Here is a 22,092-nt window from a genome sequence, read left to right as displayed (position 1 = left end):
TAACAAAAACAATTTGTAAGCTGGGCATGGGAGTGCACACCTGTAATTCCAGTGCTCTGGGAGGCTGACGCAGGAGGATCACAAGTTTGAGCCCAGCCTGGGCAACTTTTAGTGAGACTTTGTCTCAAAATAAAATCTAAAAAAGGGCTGGAGATGTAACTGAGTGTGAAGGCCCTGGATTCAGTTCCCAGTGCCACAAAAAATAAAATAAAATAAAATAAAATAAAATAAAATAAAATATCTTTGACAGCTAAGCAGGAGAAGATATGAAAAGACTAGTCACAAATTCTGAACAGTTTGCTAGAAACAAAAATGGAATGCCAAAGAGTATGTACATTTAAAATTTTGACATAAATCAGGCGTGGTGGCACATCCCCAGCCTGCATTTCTTGCTTTAACATCTATGTCCTAAGAAAGTTAACCATTTTTACCGATTGGCATTAATCTATTTTCTTCAAATAAATTAACTTCATATTCTTTGCTCATTTTCTACATCACTAATCCTTTTTCTTTTGCTTTACAGATCCTCTTCTTCTTTTTTTTTTTTAACAGATCCTCGTATATTACCATTTAGTCCTCCACTCTGTATATTATGAAGACATCAGTTTTAATCAGACTTAATGTTTTAAATCCGTACCCCAGTTTCCTCCACTTTCATAAAATTACAGTGCTTCCAAAATGAATTGAAGGTTACATGCTCGATGTCAATATAACAAAACAAAGTATCCCGGTGGTAGTTGGCCTACACAATTGCAAGTGATAATCAACCCTGTGTCCTGGAATGTGGAGTTCGCTGCTGCTGGAAAGTGCGGAGCTGGCAGAGCAGCGTTCTTAGGGAATGTGCGGCAGACAATGATCTTCTATTGCACCGCATGCACCCTCCTCACAGAGCACAATCACAACTCTAAGCCAGTGTACCTTCCCCAGACTGCCAGCTCAAAGTCACACTCAAAACAATCTGCTGGCTCCAGCCTGCTCTCTCCCATTCAAAAGTCTCTCTTCCAGAGAAGCGGCCAATCCCCTAAATGGTCAACTTATTCCCTAACCAAAAATATTTCTCTTAACGCCACCCAAAGTAACAGCAAATCAATACATAAAGTGGTCTCTACCATTAAAGGTTTGTATTTTTTTTTAGTTAATTTTTTTTTTTTTGGTTATGTCTTAGTTATAGCTTTGCGGCAGCCAATTCACCCTTAACTATTTGCAATAGCTCAGGACAGGGTCCCATGCTCGTACACTCACAGTTAAGAGAAAGACAAAAGGCAGCTGCCTGGGTTGAAAATGAATTTACTCACATTCGTTAGATGGCACAATCAAATAAATATTTTATTATGTTTTAAGCTTCTGAGAAAGGCCTAAAACCTAAGATACATATGTAAAATGGCATTCTACTGAGCTGGACCAGCCAACTGTACTAAAAAAAGGCCTAGCACTAAATTAAAATCTGTATTACTTATGAACATCTGGGCTGCTTATTACTAGACATACAAATCTAAGTTTGATAAAGTATGAGAAACTGAACCTAAAAATGGCAATAAAAATGATACAATCAAAACAAAAAATGTATGACCAATCTACAAGACATTGAAATTTGAGTTACTGGTTAAGAGATAATATTCTGAATATTAATGGATTCATAAGATGACACAACTCACTCCGTAGCCTCTAGGTTTAAACAAAATAAACTTTCCTTAAATGCTAGTCAGAAAGTAATGCAAACTTAAGCCAGTTAAACTGCAGAAACTGTCAAAAGCTGCTAACTCTGTCCCATCTGTCATGAGTTGAATTGTGCCACTCCTCCCCCTACCAACAGGGAAGCTTCAAGTCCTAATCCCAGTACCTGTGAATGGGGTCTTATACCTAAGTAGGGTTTCAGGGGATAGGGTGCCCGAAGCCCAAAGACTGGTGGCCTACTAAGAGGGCTACGAGAGGCACGCAGTATGACACAGGGGAAGGCTGACTGCAGCCAAGGGACCCCAAATGCCAGCCATCCCCTCTTCACATGGAGCAGGGGCCTGTGGACACCTCAGCCTCTAGATCTACGAAAGATTACCATTCTGTCATGTTGAGCCACCCAGTTTATGGTAATTTGTTATAGCAGCCCTAGGAAAATAATATACCATCCAGTAAGAACTGTAAACTCTGTAAGTAATTTTTATAAATGAGTTTTCCACAATTTGACGTGAGCTATGGATTCAGAGCATAGCTTATTCTTTACAAATAGGGCCATCATATACCCATACACACAGTGAGTAACAGTCCTGGTTTATGCTGTTGTCCTGCCATAAAAGCATCCCATTGGACTCTCAAAAGCGGCCTCTGTTGCTAAGCAATGTAGTCACCCCACCCATGAACATGCCTGCACATCCCGTGCCCACCTCCAAATCCCACCCTGTCAGATAACATCAAAACATCTGTCTTCCCTGTTGACAGAACATGGCTCTCTCGGTTCTGACAGTGTTTCAAACACAGCTCCTGTCACGCTCGAGGTCTATTACCATGACTGGCTCGCACATCCACTCTGTGTTGTGGACATTCAGCACAGAGCCAGAGGGAGCGGGTGCTCAAGAGACAGTTCCTGAATTCCCTAAAGGATTCATTCAGAAGACTGCAAATTATCTGCAGAGACAGTTTTCTTTCCCTCTGCCCCTAATCACTTCCCAGAGGCTCAGTGAAGGTAGCCGTGGGCTGGGGTGCACCTCAGTGCTAGGGCCCTTTGGTGAATATACCTGAGGCCCTGGGTTCGATCCCCAGTCCTGCAAAACTTCTCCTGACTTCATTCCTAGTAGAAGACTCCCTTCTCAGTGTGACAGAGAAGCTTGTGCCAGATCAACACTCCTGCTGAGAATTAGGAAAGCCAGACACATTTTAAAAAATCAATATTTAAAGGCATCAGCCACTGAAGCAATAAACATTAAAAGAGTCTAGAATACTCTGGACAAAGAGGAACTGCAGAGCAATTAAATGACATTGTGGACCCACTTTTTCCCAAGTACAATGCTGATTCTAGGACAAAAGGCTGAGAACCTAGAATCTGCTGAGGAAGAGGAACCATGAGAATTTTTGGAAAAAAGTGAAAATCAAGACTTTAGGAGCCTAGGGAAAGAGGCATGGATCAACTGGGCCCAGCACAAGGCTGGTTTTCACCTGAAGGTATTTATCCAAACTCTGCAGCTGTACAGGGAGGGCTTCAAGACAAAACTGAAGACTTCTGAAGATCAAGCACAGAATTGTAACGACAGCATAAAATGCGCCAGGTAGGAACCCCAGAGAATCCAGCAGACTGCGAGCACTTGAACCGGTGCTTGCTAGGAGTAAGGGCAGGTGAGGGGAAACAAGGCCTGATCAAACCGGCCATACCATCTCGCCCCTCAGCTCAGCACTCCGAGAGTAATGGGTGATGGTCCCACTCTATATGCAACGAGCAAAGGAAGGGTGCCCACCTCTGAAAAAGACCGGCATCACAACACCCAGCATTCGGAAAGATGCTCAGGGGTTCAAGGCCACCCCAAAGAAATTATCAAGACCCCATGTCAAAATAAAACAAACAAACAAAAAGAACCAGCATGTAGCTCAGTGGCAGAGCACTTGGAGGAGAGAGGAAGAGTCCAAGAGAGCTAGAGAGCAAGAGAAAAGGAAAACTTGGGTTGGGGGTAAAGAGCTCAATGATCGAGCACTTGCCCAGAATGAGGCCTTGGGCTTGATCCTCAATATCATGAAGGAAAAAAAAAAAAATCACAGACACAACACCATTTATAGTAACATTATATTAAATGCAAGTGAACTAAATATTCTAATTTAATACTGAAAATGCAAGACTAAAAGAAAAACTATATCCAACTTCACAATGCTTTCTAGGACAAAGAAAGTTTGAAAGCTTAAGGATGGAAGATCTACCACAGGAAATATTTACCAAAAGAAAGCTACAGTAACATCAAAGTAGACTTCAAGGCAAAAAGCACACCTTGAGATTAAAGGTAATAATAAAAAGAGAGAGAGAGAAAGAGATTAAAGGTCGAAGGGTTAACCTACCAGGAAGATACAAAAATTCTAATGTGTTCCCAGGCATGGTGACACATGTCTGCAATCCCAGCACTTGGGAGGCTGAGGCAGGAGGATTGCCTGAGAGTTCAAGGCCAGCCTGGGCTACATAGTGAATCTGAGACCAGCCTTAAGTGCACAGCAAGATCCTGTCACAACAAACAAACAAAGAAACAAACCCACAAACGACACCAGAACCCCAACTGAAATGGCTGACAAATTCACAGAAATAAAACTATAATCCAATTTGCTAAGAAGCCAAGCATATTATCTGATGAGATCCTGAGTACAGTGGATTTTTTAAAGGGGTGCTGAGACTTGAACCAGAGGCATTGTGGATGCTAAGTATATGCTTTACCAGAGCTATATCCCCACTCCAGAATGAATTTTAGTCAACTTAAAATCTATTTGCCTACAGTTTTGTTTTTACAGTTTTTATTTGCATTCTCCTCATATTCTTTTTTTTTTTTTTTGGTACCGAGGATCAAACTCGGGTACTTATGCTTGCAAGGCAGGCAGCGGAACCACTGAGCTAAATCCCCGGCCCCTCATAATACTCTATTTAAAGCTTGATCACTAGCCCAACATTTTCAGGAACACATTTAAAAAACAATATCAAAAGCTCTATGGAAATGCAATTAAGGAACACAACATTACATAACTATATTTAGGCAGGGGCAGTCCTGCCCACTGTTTACCAAGGAAAGATGAACAGGAACAGCCTCTATTAGCACAGGGCCCATGCTATATGGAATAAATGGGACCTATAATTACTTGAAAGAACAACTCTTCAGTTTGAGCAAAACAGAGACAGAGTAACTTATTGGACATTTAATCTAAAATGAATGGATCTGATCCCATCTTATAAATGAATTCTACTCTGGGGCTTCTCAAGATCCCACAGCCTGCTTCTAGGTCTGCTGTCTGGTATCCCTCAGCCCATCCGGGCACAGAGGTGAGGCAGCTTTCATTCAAAGGAGTCCCGGTGCCTCTTCCCTGTTCACACACCCCATGATAAAGTACACCTGCGAAAGTATACAGCTCTGTGATCAGACAGCAATGCGAAAGAGATGTACTCGAGGAACTTGTCAGAAAGCACCAACTCCAACTCCACTGCTGATAAATTCATTATAGAAGCTCCACTGTGAAACAAAATATTTAGGGAAGGTAGTCTGAAGAGTGTGCAATCCACCTAATCTAAAACAGATCCTTCTTTTAATCATTCTCAACTTCTAAATGTTTGGGTCACATTATTTTGTTGCACAGAACTGCATTTACTGAATTATGTTTTGATGTTATGTCACCAACCAGTATAATGAGGCAAGGCGGGGTTTCACAAAAACACAACCCAGTCTTTTGAAGTGGATGCTGTTTCCTTACAGATGGAGCTAAGGACTTTCTTACTACAAGGAGTCTTTGGGAATTCAGAAGAGGATGTGGCAACTTTTCTCTTAGGGTCACTGAATCATGTAAATGATTACATTTCTCTCTGAACTATTAAAAAGCAAAGCCACATCTGTGTGCTCTAACAAATACTTAAGGCTTCAGTCCACATACTTTGTGTAGTGACTCATTCTTGCTTCCAACTTAATTTCTCCCAGTCCTGAATTTGTCACCCACTTTATCTCTGTATGTCACCCTTGTACTTATCTTTGTAAGTCATTATGAACAAGATGTGGTATAAGTGATATATTCCACTTGAAAAAAAATTATAGCCCTGTAAGAAGACCTCTGTCTATTAATAAACATTTTATGAATTCAATTTCTAAAGGCATTTTAAAAATGTCCTCCAGGGCCGGGGATTTAGCTCAGTGGTGCTGTCCCTACCTTGAAAGCACACGGTCCTGAGTTCGAACTCTGGTACCAAAAAAAAAACTTTTTAGCAAATATTTTTAAAGTTAGAAAATTCTAACAATTATTTATTATTTAGGAACTACAAAAATAAAATTTTCATTATGTATGTTTGAGAACATACAGAAAACTACAAATATGTCCTTATGCAAATATTCCCCAAAAGTCATTTTTACTTTTAAAATCACTACAAATACAATTATAATTGGGCATTTATTTTGAATAGGAATTGAACAGATTGACTTCAAAAGTGGTTCATAGAATTTTTGTATGATCCTTCTGTTATTCTGCTCGTGGCAATGAGGATGCTAACACTATTCCTTAAGGTAAGACAGCATAAAATTTAGAGACCAAAGGCTCTAGCTACATCCCTGCTTCAGGAATTGTAGCAAACTCCTTCCTGTCATTTGGGAAAATAAAAAGCTTAAGACTCAGCATAGGGGAAGTAGCTCAGTGCTGACATAGTTTAGCAGCACAAAGCAAGACCCTGAGTTTGAACTCCAACACCAAAAGGAAAAAAAAAAATACAGCCTTTTTTTTTTTGGTACCGGGGATCAAACTCGGGACCTTGCGCTTGTGAGGCAGGCGCCAGAACCACTGAGCTAAATCCCCGGCCCAGTCTTTTCTTAAAGCACTTTAGGAGCTTTATATAAACATCAAACAAATACAATACTAGTTAGATAATATTCACTGAGATAAAGAGAAATCAACTGCTTTTTCCCATGTTTAACAATTCAGAGCACTTCCGCCATAGGAAATAACATCCGTGATGCTTCTACAGTGCTGGATGAGAGATGAGCACTTAACAAGACTTTTAAAACATTTGGCCCCGAAATACCGTGAAACTCTAATTTTTAGGGTGATGACTTTATTGTTGGGCTAAGAAGCCACTTGGTAGCATTTCTATTCTGGGTCAGGTGCTAAGTTATACAGGCATCTCCTACATGCCAGGGACAGAGCATTTCTGCTGAGATGCTTACTTCATAACCAATAAACACTTGTGGCAGCCAGTGACAGTGGTGCCCACCTGTAATCCCAGCACTACCGAAGCTGAGCCAGGAGGATCACAAGTTCAAGTTCAACCTGGGCAATTTAGCCACACCCTGTCTCTCTAAGCAATAAACAACTGGCTGGGAGTGTGACTCAGTGCAAAGATACTGGGCTCAATCCTCAGTACTACCAAACAAACAAAAAAGTGGCAAAAATTAAATTCACAGTTAAGACTGAAATTGTACATCTCTTAACTACTGACACAAGTAAATGAAATAGAGCCTTAGTTGTTTATACTGACTGAAAACTTTTTTCGTTGAAAATCAACCCCTGAATCAAAGAAATTATTCTTGAGTGAACAGGTACTCAAACACCTGAGAATGTCCAAACTGGACTGAGAATGAAAAGATACAAAAGTGGAATTTTTGTTCATAGAATTTTACAGATTAGCTGGTCAGACACCTTTACACAAAGAAACAATTAGCAAATGAGTACTCAATTCAATTCAAAGACTTAATGAGCAGAAAAGATTAAAATACAAGCTAGTACATAATTAAGAGCTAATACGGAGCTCCATCCTTATCAGCCACACAGCTGCCTGTGCAAGGTAGCTACATAAAATTTCACTGTAGTCCGATGCGATGGCGCAAGCTTGAAATTCCAGCACTCCTCGGAAGCTGAGGCAAGAGGATCTGGGCAAGTGCAAGGTCAGCCTGCGCTTTATAGTGAGTTCAAGGGCTAGCCAGGACTACATAGTGAGACCCTGTCTCCAAAAAACCCAGTAAAAAAAAATAGTTCCATTTAAAATATACAGTGACCCTGCTTAAAATCCTTCCCTGATTCTGTCACCGAGAGAAAAGCCTAAGCTCCTGCAACTCCGCCCTGCACCGGAATCCCCCCTCCTTACAGTAGTTAGTGGCCTCCTCTCCCTTAGCTGACCTCATCTCCCACAACCTCACCTTCGTCCAAAATCCCCTACCCGCTCTGAGTAAGTCTGAATGTTACTCACTCTTCAAGACACTTTCAGAAAATATTCCCTTATCCCTCCCTCTTCCAGCCTCTATACCCAACAGGAAGTGTCCACACACTCCTTATGACGATTATAAGAACCTTCACTGTCCTCTCTCCTGAACTAGCTAACTTCTATGACTGTCTCCAAGGTCTGTAAAAATCAAATCCCGAACACTTCTGAACCCTCTGCCTTCGTGACAATCAGGAACTCTTCAAAGTCTGGTGGAGCCTGGGTGTAGCTCAGTGGTAGAATGCTTGCCTAGCAAGCACCAAGTTTAGTGCTACTTATTAAATGAATGAGCAACATAATCGAATCTGCTTGAAATTTCAACAAACTTTCTTGGCAGTCTTAATTACGACTTTTTAAAAAAAGCAGTTTTAGGTTTACAGTGTAAAAAAATACAACTATTTTCTGACCTCTAAAAAAATAAATCCCTTAGCCAAAAATGTACTTCCCAGGTGATTTTTCCAGGTGTACACTCACCCTGGCAAAATTTCACAACTCATCTCAAAGGCAAAACGAGCCTAGAGCATCCACTGACACACTTCCTAACCGCAGCGACTGGTCACCGGCTCTGAGACACCGCCAGCTGTCTCTGACCCGCTCTCCTGGGCGTCTGGGTTCTTCCTTCTCTGTCCAACTTCCGTGATGGGCATTCCCTGGGCTCTCCTCTAAGACGCTTCGTAAGCAAAGACTTCTGTGCCCATCCCGGCCTCACACCTCCGCCCTCCATCCCCGGGTGAAAGTCTTCAAATCCCGAGCCACGAGCGCCCTCCCTGCTCCGGGACGTTTCTGTCCCCCTGGCCGGGCTGGGAAGTCTGGGTGCCTCTGCCGCGGCCCGAGCGCCCGTCCAGACGCGATCTGGGGGCGTCCCCGGCGGGCCCTGGCGCACCTCGCACGCCGCCCCACAGGTGTCCGGCGGACTCGGTCCTGGATGGTGAGGGGCGGCCTCCGTCGGAGACCCACGCTGGGTACCGGCACGGCTCGGCGAGCTGGCGACGGCCCAGGGCCCGGCCCGCGTGTGGGACTAGGGCGGCAGCGGCCCCGACGCGACGCGCCCCGTCAGGTGGACGGCGCCGACGGATGACCCAGCAGCCCCCGGCCCGCACGCCGCCGCCCCGCTCCCGGTGAGACCCGCGCCCCCTCGGGCCCTGGCCTCTCCGAACCTCGCCCGCGGCTCCTCCGGCGTCGGGACAGCCACTCTCCCGGGCAGCTCCAGTAGGTCTGGGCTTGGCGCGTCCCCTCCCCGCCCTCTCCTCCGCCTCCTTCTCACGCCCCGCCCCCCCGAGCCGCGAGGGCGCGCACGGGACGCGCTTGCGCCACTTCCGGGGCGCGGGCGGAAGGATGCGGAAACCTATGTGGAGGGAGGCCAGGGATGAGGCGAAGCCTAGGGCTGGCTTGGAGGGCTGATCGGACCACAGCGGAGGCGAGGAAACGAGGGTGACCTCGAGGCGCATTCGCGACCTTGTGAATTCGGGAGCCATGGAGAGGACGGCGTTTGACGGAGTTTTCCTCGCTCTTTCGGGAGCCGACTTGCTGTAGGCTAAGGCGGTGCTACCTCCCTGCCTCCAGCCCTTCTCGGAGCTTGGAATGGGAGGCAGAGGCGGAACGCCTGAGGGAGGAGCTACTGGGCCAGGAGAGGCTTCCAGCCCCTAGAGAGTGAGTCAGAACTGTCACTCTCAACCCTTCGTGGCTCTTAGGACCTGACAGGTGTTGGAGTTAAAGGACCTTAAAGTGATTGCTTGGTGCAACTCTGTTTGTACAGGTGAGCATAATTGAGAGCCTAACGTTAAATCAGCCAGTGTCACACAGTACTAAAGATCGAGTCACAGATGGGATCCAGTTCTGATTCCCATTGGACGAACGCTGTAAGCAGCCCCTAAATACGGCCTCTCTTTTGGGGGCCATCTATGGCATAAGGTGCAGGGACAGTAGGAGGGGGAAAAGAAAGAAAAAAAAGGGAAAAAAATACTATGGTGCTTGTGGGAGGCAGACTTGTATTGGAATCCAGTTTTGCTAACTGAAGCCTCTGTGATCTTAGGCAGGTTGCCTAATTTCTCAGTCTTTGTTCATTATTTATGTGTGTGTGTCTTTTTTTTGGTACCGGGGATGGAACTCGGGACCTTGCGCTTGCGAGGCAGGCGCCGGAACCACTGAGCTAAATCCCCGGCCCTGTTCATTATTTATGAATCGGGATTGACTCGTTCCTTAAATTACTCTTAAGCACCTGTGTGTTAGACTGAGGATTCAACAATGTAAAACAAAACTGCCTGCGCTGATGAGTTTACATGCCACGGGACAGGTGGAAGAGCCAATCATCAATACATTTACATTGGTACTTCAGACGATTATCCTTACTATGAAGGAGGATAGTGCAACCAAAGAGTTTGAGGTTTTAGAAGAGACAGGAAAGGCTTCACTGAGGTTACATGAATAAAGGGTGAAGGAGCCAGGTTTGCTGCAAGTGCCCACTTGAGTTCTAGGGACAGGTACCTAACACCCTATATGACTCCAGCAGTGAACTGGGTGGAAGTAGAAGAGATCAAACGGTAGTGGACTAAACCTGAAGTCAATGTAGGAAGAAACTCGCCAGATGAGTTCCTGCAAAGAGACAGAAACCTCAACTTAGCCCACTTACTAGTAATAAATTTATGTTGTCCTGTGTGTTGTTTTGTTTTTGGTGGTACAGTACTTGGGGATGAACCAGGACCTTCACTCTTAGCTACATCCCCGCCTTTTGTAAATGTTTTAAGACAGAGTCTTGGTAAACTGCATAAACTGAGCTCAAACTTGTAATCCTCCTGCCTCAGCGTCCTAGCGTGCTGGGATTACAGGTATGTGCCACCACGCCTGGCTCCACCTGGTAGGTTCTTGGCTCTCATCGAAGAGGATTTCAGGGCACAGAGAGGCATAGATTTTATTATGCAGAGTACATAGAATGTAAGCCCTTGGAGAGATGTGCTATGGCCTGGGATTGGGGGATATATACGTGTTCTTAGAGGTATCCTTTAAGATAAATAATCTAAAACATTTGCCTAAAAACATTCTTTGAACCTCCTGAATCTGTTTTTTCATTTTAAGGACATGTTACTACCCTTTATCCTATAATAGGTTAATTTATGGGCTTCATGTATCTGTAAGGGATTTAAATATGCTAGGCATAAGAAAAAAAAGTCTAGGAAGCATAAACAACCTAGGGAGTAAAAAGTATGTAGTAAGATATGGAGAACCTTGGATAACTTTGTTTCCTGAAGTCCTGAAGTGGATGTCTTCTTGGAAGTACAATTTTTAAATTATGATTTTCCTCATCTTCCTATCTTCTGTCTTAAAAGAACGTGGACATTAGAAAATCTGACTCATTAAGGCTATTAATGGGATAATCTACCCACATCTTTATTATTCCTTTTTTTTTTTTTTTTTTTGAGAAAGGATCTCACTCTGTAGTTCAAGCTAGTCTTGAACTCACTGTTGTAGCCCCAACTAGCCTCAAACTTATGATCCTCTTGCCTCATCCTCCCCAGTGCTGGCATTACAGGTATGCAGGACCACACCTAGCTCCTTATCCCATAATTTTAATGTTGGTTGTTGGTTTAGAGGAGGAATTTTTTATCATGCTGGGCACTTTTTTGTTTTAGTCAGGAATGGAAACTTGTTCTTAAGTTACCATCTTTACTTATAATTGAGTTAAAATGCTGGCCACCTTGGTACCAAAATGACTATTAATCTAGCTGTTATTGATTCTCCGATTTTGTCAATGGTTATTACAATGTCTGAGTCTCCACATTTTCTTGTCTTCTTGTCTCTCCCTTCTTGCCCTTGTCCGTGGGCTTCTCTTTTCTCCTCATACATTCTGTTTTGGCCTAAAACATCAGTGAGAGGGAAGGAACAAGGGAAACAGAATTTCCTTGGAGAAGATGATATGTCAGGGGTGAATGGAGAATCCGTGGGCCATATCTTTCCCTGTGGGCTATTAGATATCAGGAAAAAGTAGTTTACAAAACTCTGTTTCCCAAGACTAAGTTGATTGGTATACAGCTTTTCCTTTGTAGATTTCAATCAATGGAGGAAAACAATCATGTTGCTGCCACGTTGAAGCTGTCAGCTGTCATCATCCTGCAACAGGGCTATTGAATCAGACCCCAAGAACAATGTCTGGGCACTATCAGTGATTGCAAATGTTAAATAAAACACCCACACCAGGACAAAGCTCTTGCATTAGGCCCCAGTAGACCAGACTAAAAATCAAAATGGAGTCACCCATACTAAAGTTCCATGCCACCAAATAGAAGTTTTATGATCTGAGAAACTGGGAGAGAAATAATGAAGTTTCCTAAACAGGCCAGTTTTCATTTGGTATAACAAAGTTCCTTCTGCTTTAACTTATTTTTAAAAGACTAACCTCAAGTAAACTGATGTTAGCCAATTGGTTGTCTCCCTGTCTGCCTTATGAGGAAGGTAACTTTGAAATCATCAGTCCTTTTTCTTTCTTCAGCACTTTTCTCTGTAAAACTGATGCAAGAGGTTGCTAAGAGCCAGAGAAAGAAAGGGGGACCCACCTTGGAGCCCACTTTCCAGGCTAGATTGATCTTCTGAGTTAAACTTTAACCCAGGATCAGGATAACCTGGTCTTAAAAAGTACCAGGTAACCCAACTCATACTGATCCCAGCCCTAATTACCGTGTCCTTAGTTATGCAGTTTTGAACCGGTTCTTCCATGGCCTTTGGACACCATGACAGTTCCTCCACAGCCATATAAGGTCAAAAACTCCACTCTCCAGACCGGGGGTTTAGCTCAGTGGCACTGCGCCTGCCTTGCAAGTGCAGGGTCCTGAGTTCGATCCCCAGTACCAGGGAAAAACAACCAAAAAAAAAAAAAAAACTATACTCTCCAATGGGAAGGTACAGTCATTGGCATGAGTAAAACCTCGGGTCAACCCCTCAACCCTGCCTCAAACCCCAGTGCTTAAAACCTTCAATACCAAACCTCCTGTGCTATGAGCTCTTCTCTTTGGCCCACTCACCCCAAGGAGTGTACTTTCGCTTTCAGTAAATCTTTTTTTGTATTAAATTCTTTTATTGGTACATTGTAGGTATGCTTTCAGTAAATCTTTGATCTGCTGCTCCTTTTGGATATCTGCTCAATTCTTTGTTCAGGACAACAAGAACCTGGATAAGACCCAACCTGCTCTGCTCGGTTTGTCGGAATGCTCAATCTATTTTATGGAATGTAGTATTACTCTATTCTATAATCACACACAAAGACCCGATGAAAATCTTGTTTGTTTGTTTGTTGAGACAAGGTCTCACTATGCAGTTCAGGATGGCCTTGAACTCACTGTGTAGCCCAGGCTGGCCTCGAATTTACAGCAATCCTTCTGCTTCAGCCTCCCAAATTGGAATTACAGGCATGTGCCACACCATACTTGGCTTAAAAATATTTAAATTAATTGTAATTTTGTCTTTTGTCACACGTGATGCCATTTTGCCAGAAAGAAAAAAAAAAGCAAAATGGATGTTTTGGGTCATAACACACAAATAACATTTGCTGCCATGAATCTCTCCTCAAAAAACATTTGGTGGGGCTGGGGATTTAGCTCAGTGGTGCTGCTGCCTGCCTCGAAAGCCCAAGGTCCTGAGTTCCATCCCTGGTGCCAAAAAAAAAAATTTGGCGACTGATGCTTTCATGAAATTATGCTGTTTGTAGAAGACCATTCCAAAATTAGCTACCATCATCCTGATTAAAATACAATGTTACCCAGGGTACTAGCTACTTGAACTAGCTGGATTTCTACCCCTTTCTAATTTTATCTTTGACGACAAGATATCTAAAGGCCAAAATCAGTTGGATCTGAGATGGCTGCTAGGGTGCCTTCCAGATTACCTTTGACTTCACTGTAATCTAATTTCCATGCTAAGGATACACCTGCCAGCCACCAGGATGATAGATGGACTCCAAAAGGAGCGGTAACACTGAAGTCTCTGCCTCTTCCAGGAAAGGACGTGAATACTCCCCTCTTCTTTTTTTTTTTTTTTGGTAGCAGGTGCCGGAACCACAGCTAAATCCCCGGCCCATCCCCCTCTTCTTGTTTGCCTATCCCCCGTCCTCATTTCTGCCACCCTATAACCTCTCTTCCCTGAGTTGAGAAGTTGATTTATGGGTGAACCTCCCAATTCTGCACTATTGGCCTCGAATAAACTTGTGCTTCTGACATTCAGTTTTGGTTTTGCAACACAGAATGGGAAAAGATCTTGCTTTGGGGGCCAAGGGAACGATAAAGGATTGATAGATCTTAGTCATTCAAAGCACTTCGGCTTTTAATCTGTCAGCTAAGAAGCTATCAGTTTTGAGCAGAGGGCACGATTTCACTGTGGACAGGTGGAACTACACTGTAAGGGAGTAAGAAAAAAGCCAACCTTGACTCCTTGTAGAGGGTTCTGATTTTTACTAAGCTATGGATTATACAAAGAAGAAACAATTCAAACAGACAGAAACATTTAGTTTGTGACATTGGAAGTGAAGTGATTGAGATACTGACGGCCTGGATATAAGGGCCCGAGACCTCGAGAAATAGTAGGATTCAAGGTAACAGATTTGGGGGTCATTACTGTTCATTAAAAGTCAATGAAGTCATGAGAGAGTAAAATCACCTAGAGGTGGGGCTGGGATTTAGCTCAGTGGTTCCGCTGCCTGTCTCAAAAATGCAAGGTCCGGTGTTCGATCCCCAGTACCAAAAAAAAAAAATCACCTAGAGGTGTAACATAAAATATGCATTTATAGATGAATGATAAACACTAAATCACCAGCTTGGCTCCCTCTGAAAGTAAAAACACCTGGAAAGGAGTTCTGAAGAAAGAAAGAGGAAGGAAGGAAAGCAAGAAAGGGATGGATGGATGGGGAGCACTGGAGATTGAACCCAGGGCCTTTGTACAGATCTACACCCTATCCCCTTTTTTAGTTCTATTTTTAATTTTGAGACTGGGTCTTGCTAGTTGCCCAGGTTGGGCTTGAGCTTGCAGACCTCCCACCTCAGCCTCTCAGAGTGCAGGTTGAAGGTATATTTAACCGAGGAAGCAAAGTTCAGTTCTTGAGCTGAATGATGGATGTATGCATACTCATTTGTAAAGGTCATTCACGGTCAGTATAGAATCACCTTTTCAATTCTAATAAAGATAAAGCTGGGCGGTTCTGAAGGAAATGTTCTCACGAGACTGCTTGGTAATTATCACAAAAGACTGCCAGAAGCAAAACTTTGCACAAAATCTGCCACACAGACCACCTGATGGGACAAACTCTTGGACCCTTACATGTTACTCATTAAAAGCACAACCTGTGTTTTGGTTTTTTTGGTACCGGGAGATTGAACTCAGGACCTTGCACTTCAGGCAGGTGCAGTGCCAGTGAGCTAAATCCCTGGCCCCACAATTTGCGTTTTTGTTTTTGTTTTGGGGGGGTTTTTTTGGTACTGGGGATCGAACTTGTGTCCTTGCTCTTGCCCAGCAGGCGGTGAAACCACTGAGCTAAATCCCCGGCCCCACAATTTGTGTTTTGAGGCACTCATGGACTTAAAATCAGTTTTTGCTTTAAAAAAAAAAAAAAAAAAGTTAATTTGGGCCTACAGATGTCAACAGGTAACTGTTAGTCACTTTCCCATCACTGGGACAAAATTAATAGCTAACACCCACAACTTAAGGAAGAGGTTTATTTTGGCTCTTGATTTTCAGAGGATTCAGCCCACAATCGGAAGACAACTACTCGCTTAGGGAAGAGCCAGAAACAAGAATACACCCTTCCAAGTCATTCACACCCCAGTGATTCACCTTTTCTGATCAGGCCCACCTCTGAAATGCATGAGACTTTTGACATTTTAGATCTAAACCATAGCAGTAACTAAAGGTAGAACCTCCTGGTCCCTATACTGAGGACTGAATCCAGGGCCTTCTCACTGACCTCCATTCTCAGTCTTTTTAATTGTTACTTTGAGACAGGGTCTCATTACATTATTCAGAGAGGGCTTGAACTTTCAATCCTCCAGCCTCACAGTGCTGGGATCATAGGCACGCAGCACCACTCCTGGCTTGACCTTCATTTTTGACCCATTATTACATCTTTGGGTCAAATCCATTTGCAGCTCTGCATCTAGGTATGTTAATCATTTAGGCAGAATGCCGTGAGTCCTTCTTGGGACTTTTCTAGCTTTCAAAGAGCGTCTATCTCCCTCCATCTGTCTGTCTCCCTGTCTGTCTGTCTCTCCCTCTCTCTGTCTCCATTCCTCATCCTGACAAGGCCTCATCATGTTACCCAGTCTAACCTCAAACTTATGATCCTGCTGCTCCAACCTCCCAAGTGGCTGGAATTGCAAGCATGCATCACCACACCCACCCGTCTCTTCTCTGATTTTTGCCAAGGATAGTGTAATCCTACATCTGGAAAAGGCATTCCTGCCACAGTGGATAAAGGCAGGCAGCCTCAGAATGGACTCAGGGGATCTAAATTCTAAGAACTTCTAATGATACAGTACCAAGATCATTTCTAAGAGGTTTAATTCACTTTGAGTTAATTGATCAAATAATAGTTAAGGCTGAGCTAAAGATTATCAGATTATAAGGTTCCCAAGTGGGAAGTGGTTTGGGAATCTCAGCATTTACATCATTTGATTTACAAAGTCAGAAACAGCTAGGTGTGGTAGTGTACACCTCTAATCCCAGCACTCTGGGAGGCTGAGGCAGAAGGATCATAAATTTGAGCCCAGGCTATTTAGCAGCTCAGCAAGACCCTATCCTAAAATACAAAGCACAAAGAAGTCAAAACTATACCCAGGGAAAGGAGAGCCAGTCACACATCTGAGAGAAGTCACAGCAAGCCCTGCTGCTGTACCTTTTTCTGGGACAGCCAGGCCAGGCAGGATCACACCACCCCTACCTCTTACCCTAGGAAGTGAAGTTCCTCTGCCCACTCAGTGACAAGCCCCCATACCCACACTCTTCAAATGCACATGACTCCAGAGGTCTCCTCCCGACCCATCTCCATGTACAAAGCCCTGGCCAGGCCATGGGTCTGTATCCTTGGATCTCCTGATGCAGACCAGAGGCCAGTGCAGTCATCAGAGCTGTCCTACCATTACCCGGACAGTCCTGAGTCAAGAATGGGTAAACAGCTCCATGAGATGGTGCATGCCTGTAATCCCAGCGTTCTGGGCAGCTGAAGCAAATTTGAGCCCAGCCTATGTCACTTAGACCCTGTCTCAAAAATAAGATACAGCAAACTCATGAAAATCCTAGACCTTTGACCACATGTCCACATGTAGGTATCACTGTGTTATTTCTTCCATGGCCAGGGTCCATGGCCAGGGTTCAGGGATGGAAATGGGGATGGGTTCACTCACAATTACCACTAACAGACCTGCAGAAAAAGTTTTGCTTCTTGTCCCTGTGACGTTAAGCCTTCTGCTTAGAGGTCTCAGTTCCAAAGGGAGGAATGCTGAGCTGGAAATTAGGACTGCCGCTCCGAGCACCTTGTTCCTTATAATCAACAAGTACAGGAGTTACTGTGTTGGCTGGTGTGACTGATCTATCCAGGAGAAACTGGACTGCTACTGCACAGTGGGATATGAGAAACTCCGTAGGTGTCTCAGTATTGCCATGCATTGTGACTAAAAATAATGAAAAACTATAACCTAATCTGACCAATACTAGTAATGGCCCAGTCTTTCAGGAATAAAGGTAGGGTCACCCTACCAGGCAGAGAACCACTTTCATAAAAAAACTGTATTATCCAGTCGTGGTGGTGCGCGCCTGTAATCCCAGGACTCCGGAGGCTGATGCAGGAGAATTGCCATGACTTAAAGGCCAGCCTGGGCTACACAGTGAGTTCAAGGCCAGCCTGAACCACATAGCATATACAGTATATATATATGACCCTTCAACCCTGCCATTTCTGCCTTGGAGCCAGCCAACTATGGACCGAAACAGTGTACCCCAATAAACCTCCCCTCCTTGAAGGTACAGGTGTTGAGTGTTGTGCTTCAGCAATGAGGAAGTAACTAAGACAGGTAAGGAGGGGAAGCTGATTTCCACTGGGATGTCTCAAGTCTGAAATGACTAAGAGAATTCAAGTAGCAGTGTTTTACAGGTGATTGGGTATATAATTCAAGGCCGAGGAGAAAGGCCTGAACAGGAATATAAATTTGGGGTTAACCAGCACACAGATGTGACAGTAATCAACTGATTGCCGCTCAGCTCCAAGTTCACCTTTCCTTGCTCACTCAGCAAAACATTCAAGGTGAGGGCCAGGGATTTAGCTCAGTGGTTTTGCCACCTGCTGCGTGAGCGTAAGGACCTGAGTTCGATCTCCGGTACCAAAAAAACCCAAAAAAAACATTCAAGGTGAGACCTTTCGATGTTTTATTGTTGTTGCTGGCAGTGAGCATGATACCCAGTTTTGTCAGTAGAGGGCATCAGTGAGACACTGGTGGAGGGAGGGCGTTTTCCTGAGGGGTTCTGGTATGTACAGCTTGTCCAGCACCCAGTTTCTGCGGTGCTTGATGTCAACACCCCAGAGACCAGCAGCTTCCCCTGGCATCTCTTGGGTGTCTGAGGGGACACCCAAGCTGCACCCTGGTGACAACTCTGCCATTCTGTGATCCACGGATGGACCTCTGGAGGATAAGGTCTTCCTTGGGCCTTTTATCCCAACTCTAGGAGTACTGGCTGCTCCTTCTGTTATTCCCATGTTCTTTGTAGTTATCTTAGCCAGTCCCTCATTTCAGCACTTCTAATATAGCTATCAGTTCTCTTATATTAAAGATATAAATTATTCAAATTACTGTGTGGTCCTTTTCCTCTGCATATAAATAATAGAAATACAGGCAAGATTGCCCAGAGATGGTACACACTGGAATGTCTGATAGGTAAGGTCTCATGAAGTCTCTATATGTCATTTCCTATTTTGGATGGGTGAAATGTGAAGGCACATGGGATGGCAGGAGCTCCGAGGTCAACTTCCATTCTTGGGCACCGGATGCGGGGCCCTCAGGGGTCCACTGTGGGAGCTCCAGCTGGCCCTGGCTGGAATGGGTACCTTGCAGTTTCAGCTACAGTCAGAGCCAGAGTTTCTTTGCTAGTCTGCTGGGGTCCTGCATAATAGTGGAGCATCTTCGGAAGCCAAAGTATTTGAAAAACATGGCTCACTGATACTGCAGAGACCAAGCTCCCAGGTTCACCTTGGCTGCTCCAGGCTGCTGGGGACCCGTATGCTTTTCAGGGCTCTCTCAGATGATGCTTCCAGGCCTTCCTTGAAGTTGTTGATGACACTGCAAATGTCACACCAGGGTTGGCCTCAGCCAATAGCAGCATCGTGGAGATGCAGAAGCAAGACAGAGGTGACCTCATTTGTGCCTCTTTGTGACCCTGCTAAGGTGTTGAAGTGTATCTTCAGAGAAGATAAAAACCAAAAGTTTTCAGCTACTGGAATGCTGAGTCCTTAGCTAAGAAATGAGAAAACTCGTTTCCTAAAAGGATAGAATGATTAAAGATATAAAGTATTCATGTTACTGTGTGAAAACAGAGTCATGAGCAAATGAACAATATTACTTATAAACAGTGGAAATCCTGGAGCACACACAGGTATCTAGAAAGCCTTCCATGCCAGAAATGTCACATTCCTGTCCATGGTCATGTCCATACACTGGGTGGGTAGTCTGGGGATTCAGACTAGACCTGTGGATCCAATTCCCAAATTCAGGTTGTCCCAGGGGTGTGGCCACCATAGTCAGAATTGCCACCCCAACAGGGAATGCCGTTGATAAGTCATTCAAAATCAGGTCATGATGGACTCCTGGCTGAAGGTGCAGCTTGCAGGAGTGGTGAGGTACTTCTGCAGAAAGGATTTCTCATTGTTCTGCCTCTCTGGACCAATGTCAGATTCCAAATAGAGCTGCACTTTTAAGAATAAAATCAACCAAGGGCTGGGGGTTTAGCTCAGTGATTCTGGCGCCTGCCTCACAAGTGCAAGGTCCCAAGTTCAATCCCCAGTACCCCCCCCCAAAAAAAAACTTTAAAAAAAAGAGTAAAATCGAGCAATTGGAATATCCCCTGGACATGTCTGCAGATACATTCTGCTTTGAGCCCTGGGAGTGCCAAGTGAACAAGGCTACCCTTACTGTAACTAACAGTGATGTAGTTAGCTTTATCAGGGAAGGCCATGTTTTTGTTAAGAAGTTCTTGGAGCCAGGCAAGGTGGTGCACACCTGTAATCCCAGCATTCTAGGAGGCTGACACAGGAGGATTCCAAGTTCAAGCCCAGCCTGGGCAACATAGTAACTTAGTGAGACCCTGTCTCAAAAGAAAAAACAGAAAGGGCTGTGGATATATCTCCGTGCAAAGGCACGGGGTTCAATCCCCAGTAATAAAAAAAAAAAATGAGGCTTTGTGAACTTGGTTTCTAACTAAAACACAGATATTCTCCCTTCATGGGGTGGAAGGGAAAGCTGGCAAGAGTGCCCAGTGGGCTCCTGCAGGCATCTTCTGCTGCTGCCTCAATGGATCACACAGATCATAGAAGATCCACACCTCAGTGTGAGTCGATACAGATTCTGTAGGACCCTTGGCTGCTGCTGTGGGGAGAGCCTGAAAGCACTCTCCAAATCCCAGCAGGCCAGACAGGAAATCTCCTTGGAAACCCAGGGATATCAGTGCAGAGGATCAACCTGCCTGAGGGGGGCAGCCCTGGGCACTGTGTCATTCCATGGCTGGCTGCCACATGCCAGAGTGTGCAAGACCAGAAGTGGCAGCCTTTAAATGGCAGCCAGGACAATCTTGAGCAAGGGAGAGGTGATGACACAGTGGGGGGCAACAGTGACACCCACTAGCCCTGGGCAGTCAGGGGAGCACGCCTGGTAACCATGATGCGGAAACTCCGTATCAAAGACATCCATAGAGGTTGTTATACATTCTGGGGACTTAAATCTATTCCTGACTCCATCCATTTCTTAGTTTTAGTAATGATTATGTATGGATCCTCTTATTCCAAAGATATGCTGGGGCAAGGTCACCTGCCAAGACCATGTAACTGAAAAACCACTAGGCTCTATTACACGTTAGGCGAATTCTCTAGGAGCTATGGTTTGTAAAAGGTGCGTCAGGTTCATATGGAGGTCAGAGAATGCTGGAAAAGGTGCATCAGAATCTGCTTGCAGACCCTGTGATCTCAAGTACTTCTGGATGGTTCTGTCTTTCCCACAGTTGTTTGGATTCTTTCCTGGTGCACAGAGATCCTGTTTCCATTGGTGGCAGGTGGCTGGAGAAGGTGCCCTATACCTTGGAACTTAAATGTCCCCTGAAGGCTCATGAGCTAAAAAGGCTTTGTTTCGAAGGTGGGAGCAGTGGCCTGACCTGAAATCCCCACTACTTGAGAAGCTGAAGCTGTTTGAGCCCCGGGGGTTTGAAGCCAGCCTGGCAACACTGCAGACCCCACCTCAAAACCAAAGCAAAGCAAAGCAAACCAAAGCACACCACAGAAGCCTTGGTGTCCAGTGTGGCACTGTGGCAGGTGGTGGGAACTAGGAAGTGGGCCTTGTGAGAGGCTTCAGTCAGCAGGAGCCTGCCCTCCAAGGGAATCGCCTTTCTCTTTCACTCCCAGCCACCAGGCAAACCGCTTTGCCCCGCCACACACTGTCCCATGAGGTGCTGCCGGGCACCCAAAGCAATACGTGTGGCCAACAGGTCTGCACAGAAGGCCCTAGAACTCCGAGCACTCTCACCACAAACCTTTCCTCTTCATATGTCGCTTATCTCAGGTATTTGTTACAGTGACAGAAAACTGACTAAGTCAGGGTGGACTCCCAGGACTTCCAGACCAGGTCATTCCTCAGCTGGCCAGGTGAGCTGCCCTGTCCCTAATGGTGCTGCACATCCACATGCACCTGAGCGCATGGGTGGTGTGTCTGTCTGTGTGTGTGTAGGGGGAGCATTTTGGAAGCGAAGTATAATTTTGGCTACTGAATCTACTAGATAACCCAGGTGTTTGTTTTCCTCTATATTTTGATTTAGAAGGAAGTGCTCATGTGAGGAAGAAATGAGGAACCTAAATTCATGGCTAAGAAGATGAGTGTAGAGATGACGGGAGAAGGAAACAGACCCTGCATGATCACACTTGCTCAGCATACGGGCTACCTTCATCAGCACCCTATTCACACAGGTGC

The 22,092-nt window shown here is 44.7% G+C and overlaps 1 protein-coding gene and 1 long non-coding RNA gene across 11 annotated transcripts in view; one reads left to right on the top strand and one right to left on the bottom strand.

The window, feature by feature from the left end:
* The window catches only part of Rabgef1 (RAB guanine nucleotide exchange factor 1), a 66,103-nt gene extending 56,929 nt beyond the window's left edge, over positions 1–9,174 (bottom strand). For 3 of the 9 annotated variants that reach the window (XM_087195745.1, XM_004839995.4, XM_087195746.1), the window contains exon 1: positions 9,061–9,145. Coding sequence is in view for 1 of the 9 variants with exons in the window: in XM_021254331.2 (XP_021109990.1) it covers positions 8,378–8,400 (23 nt within the window). In the remaining 8 variants the exon portion in view is untranslated. Of the gene's footprint in view, positions 1–8,377; positions 8,732–8,786; positions 8,808–9,060 lie in introns of those variants that run through there. The other 6 variants (XM_087195747.1, XM_004839997.3, XM_004839998.3 and 3 more) reach the window with 6 other exon arrangements.
* Positions 9,175–9,193: 19 nt separating this feature from the next.
* Positions 9,194–13,017, top strand: LOC147822629 (uncharacterized). 2 transcript variants are annotated; one of them, XR_015445266.1, is made up of 2 exons: positions 9,194–9,659; positions 11,944–13,017. It is a non-coding gene; the product is annotated as an uncharacterized LOC147822629 (long non-coding RNA). The 2 variants fall into 2 exon arrangements; XR_015445265.1 differs by having other exon boundaries at positions 11,930–13,017.
* Positions 13,018–22,092: the final 9,075 nt, after the last annotated feature.

Source organism: Heterocephalus glaber, unplaced genomic scaffold (genome assembly GCF_053883595.1).
Source record: "Heterocephalus glaber isolate CG9 unplaced genomic scaffold, H.glaber_assembly_v1.0 deba00001610, whole genome shotgun sequence".
NCBI lineage: Eukaryota > Metazoa > Chordata > Mammalia > Rodentia > Bathyergidae > Heterocephalus > Heterocephalus glaber.
The sequence above is the reverse complement of the archived record's forward strand: the minus strand, read 5'-3'. Positions and strand labels throughout refer to the sequence as shown.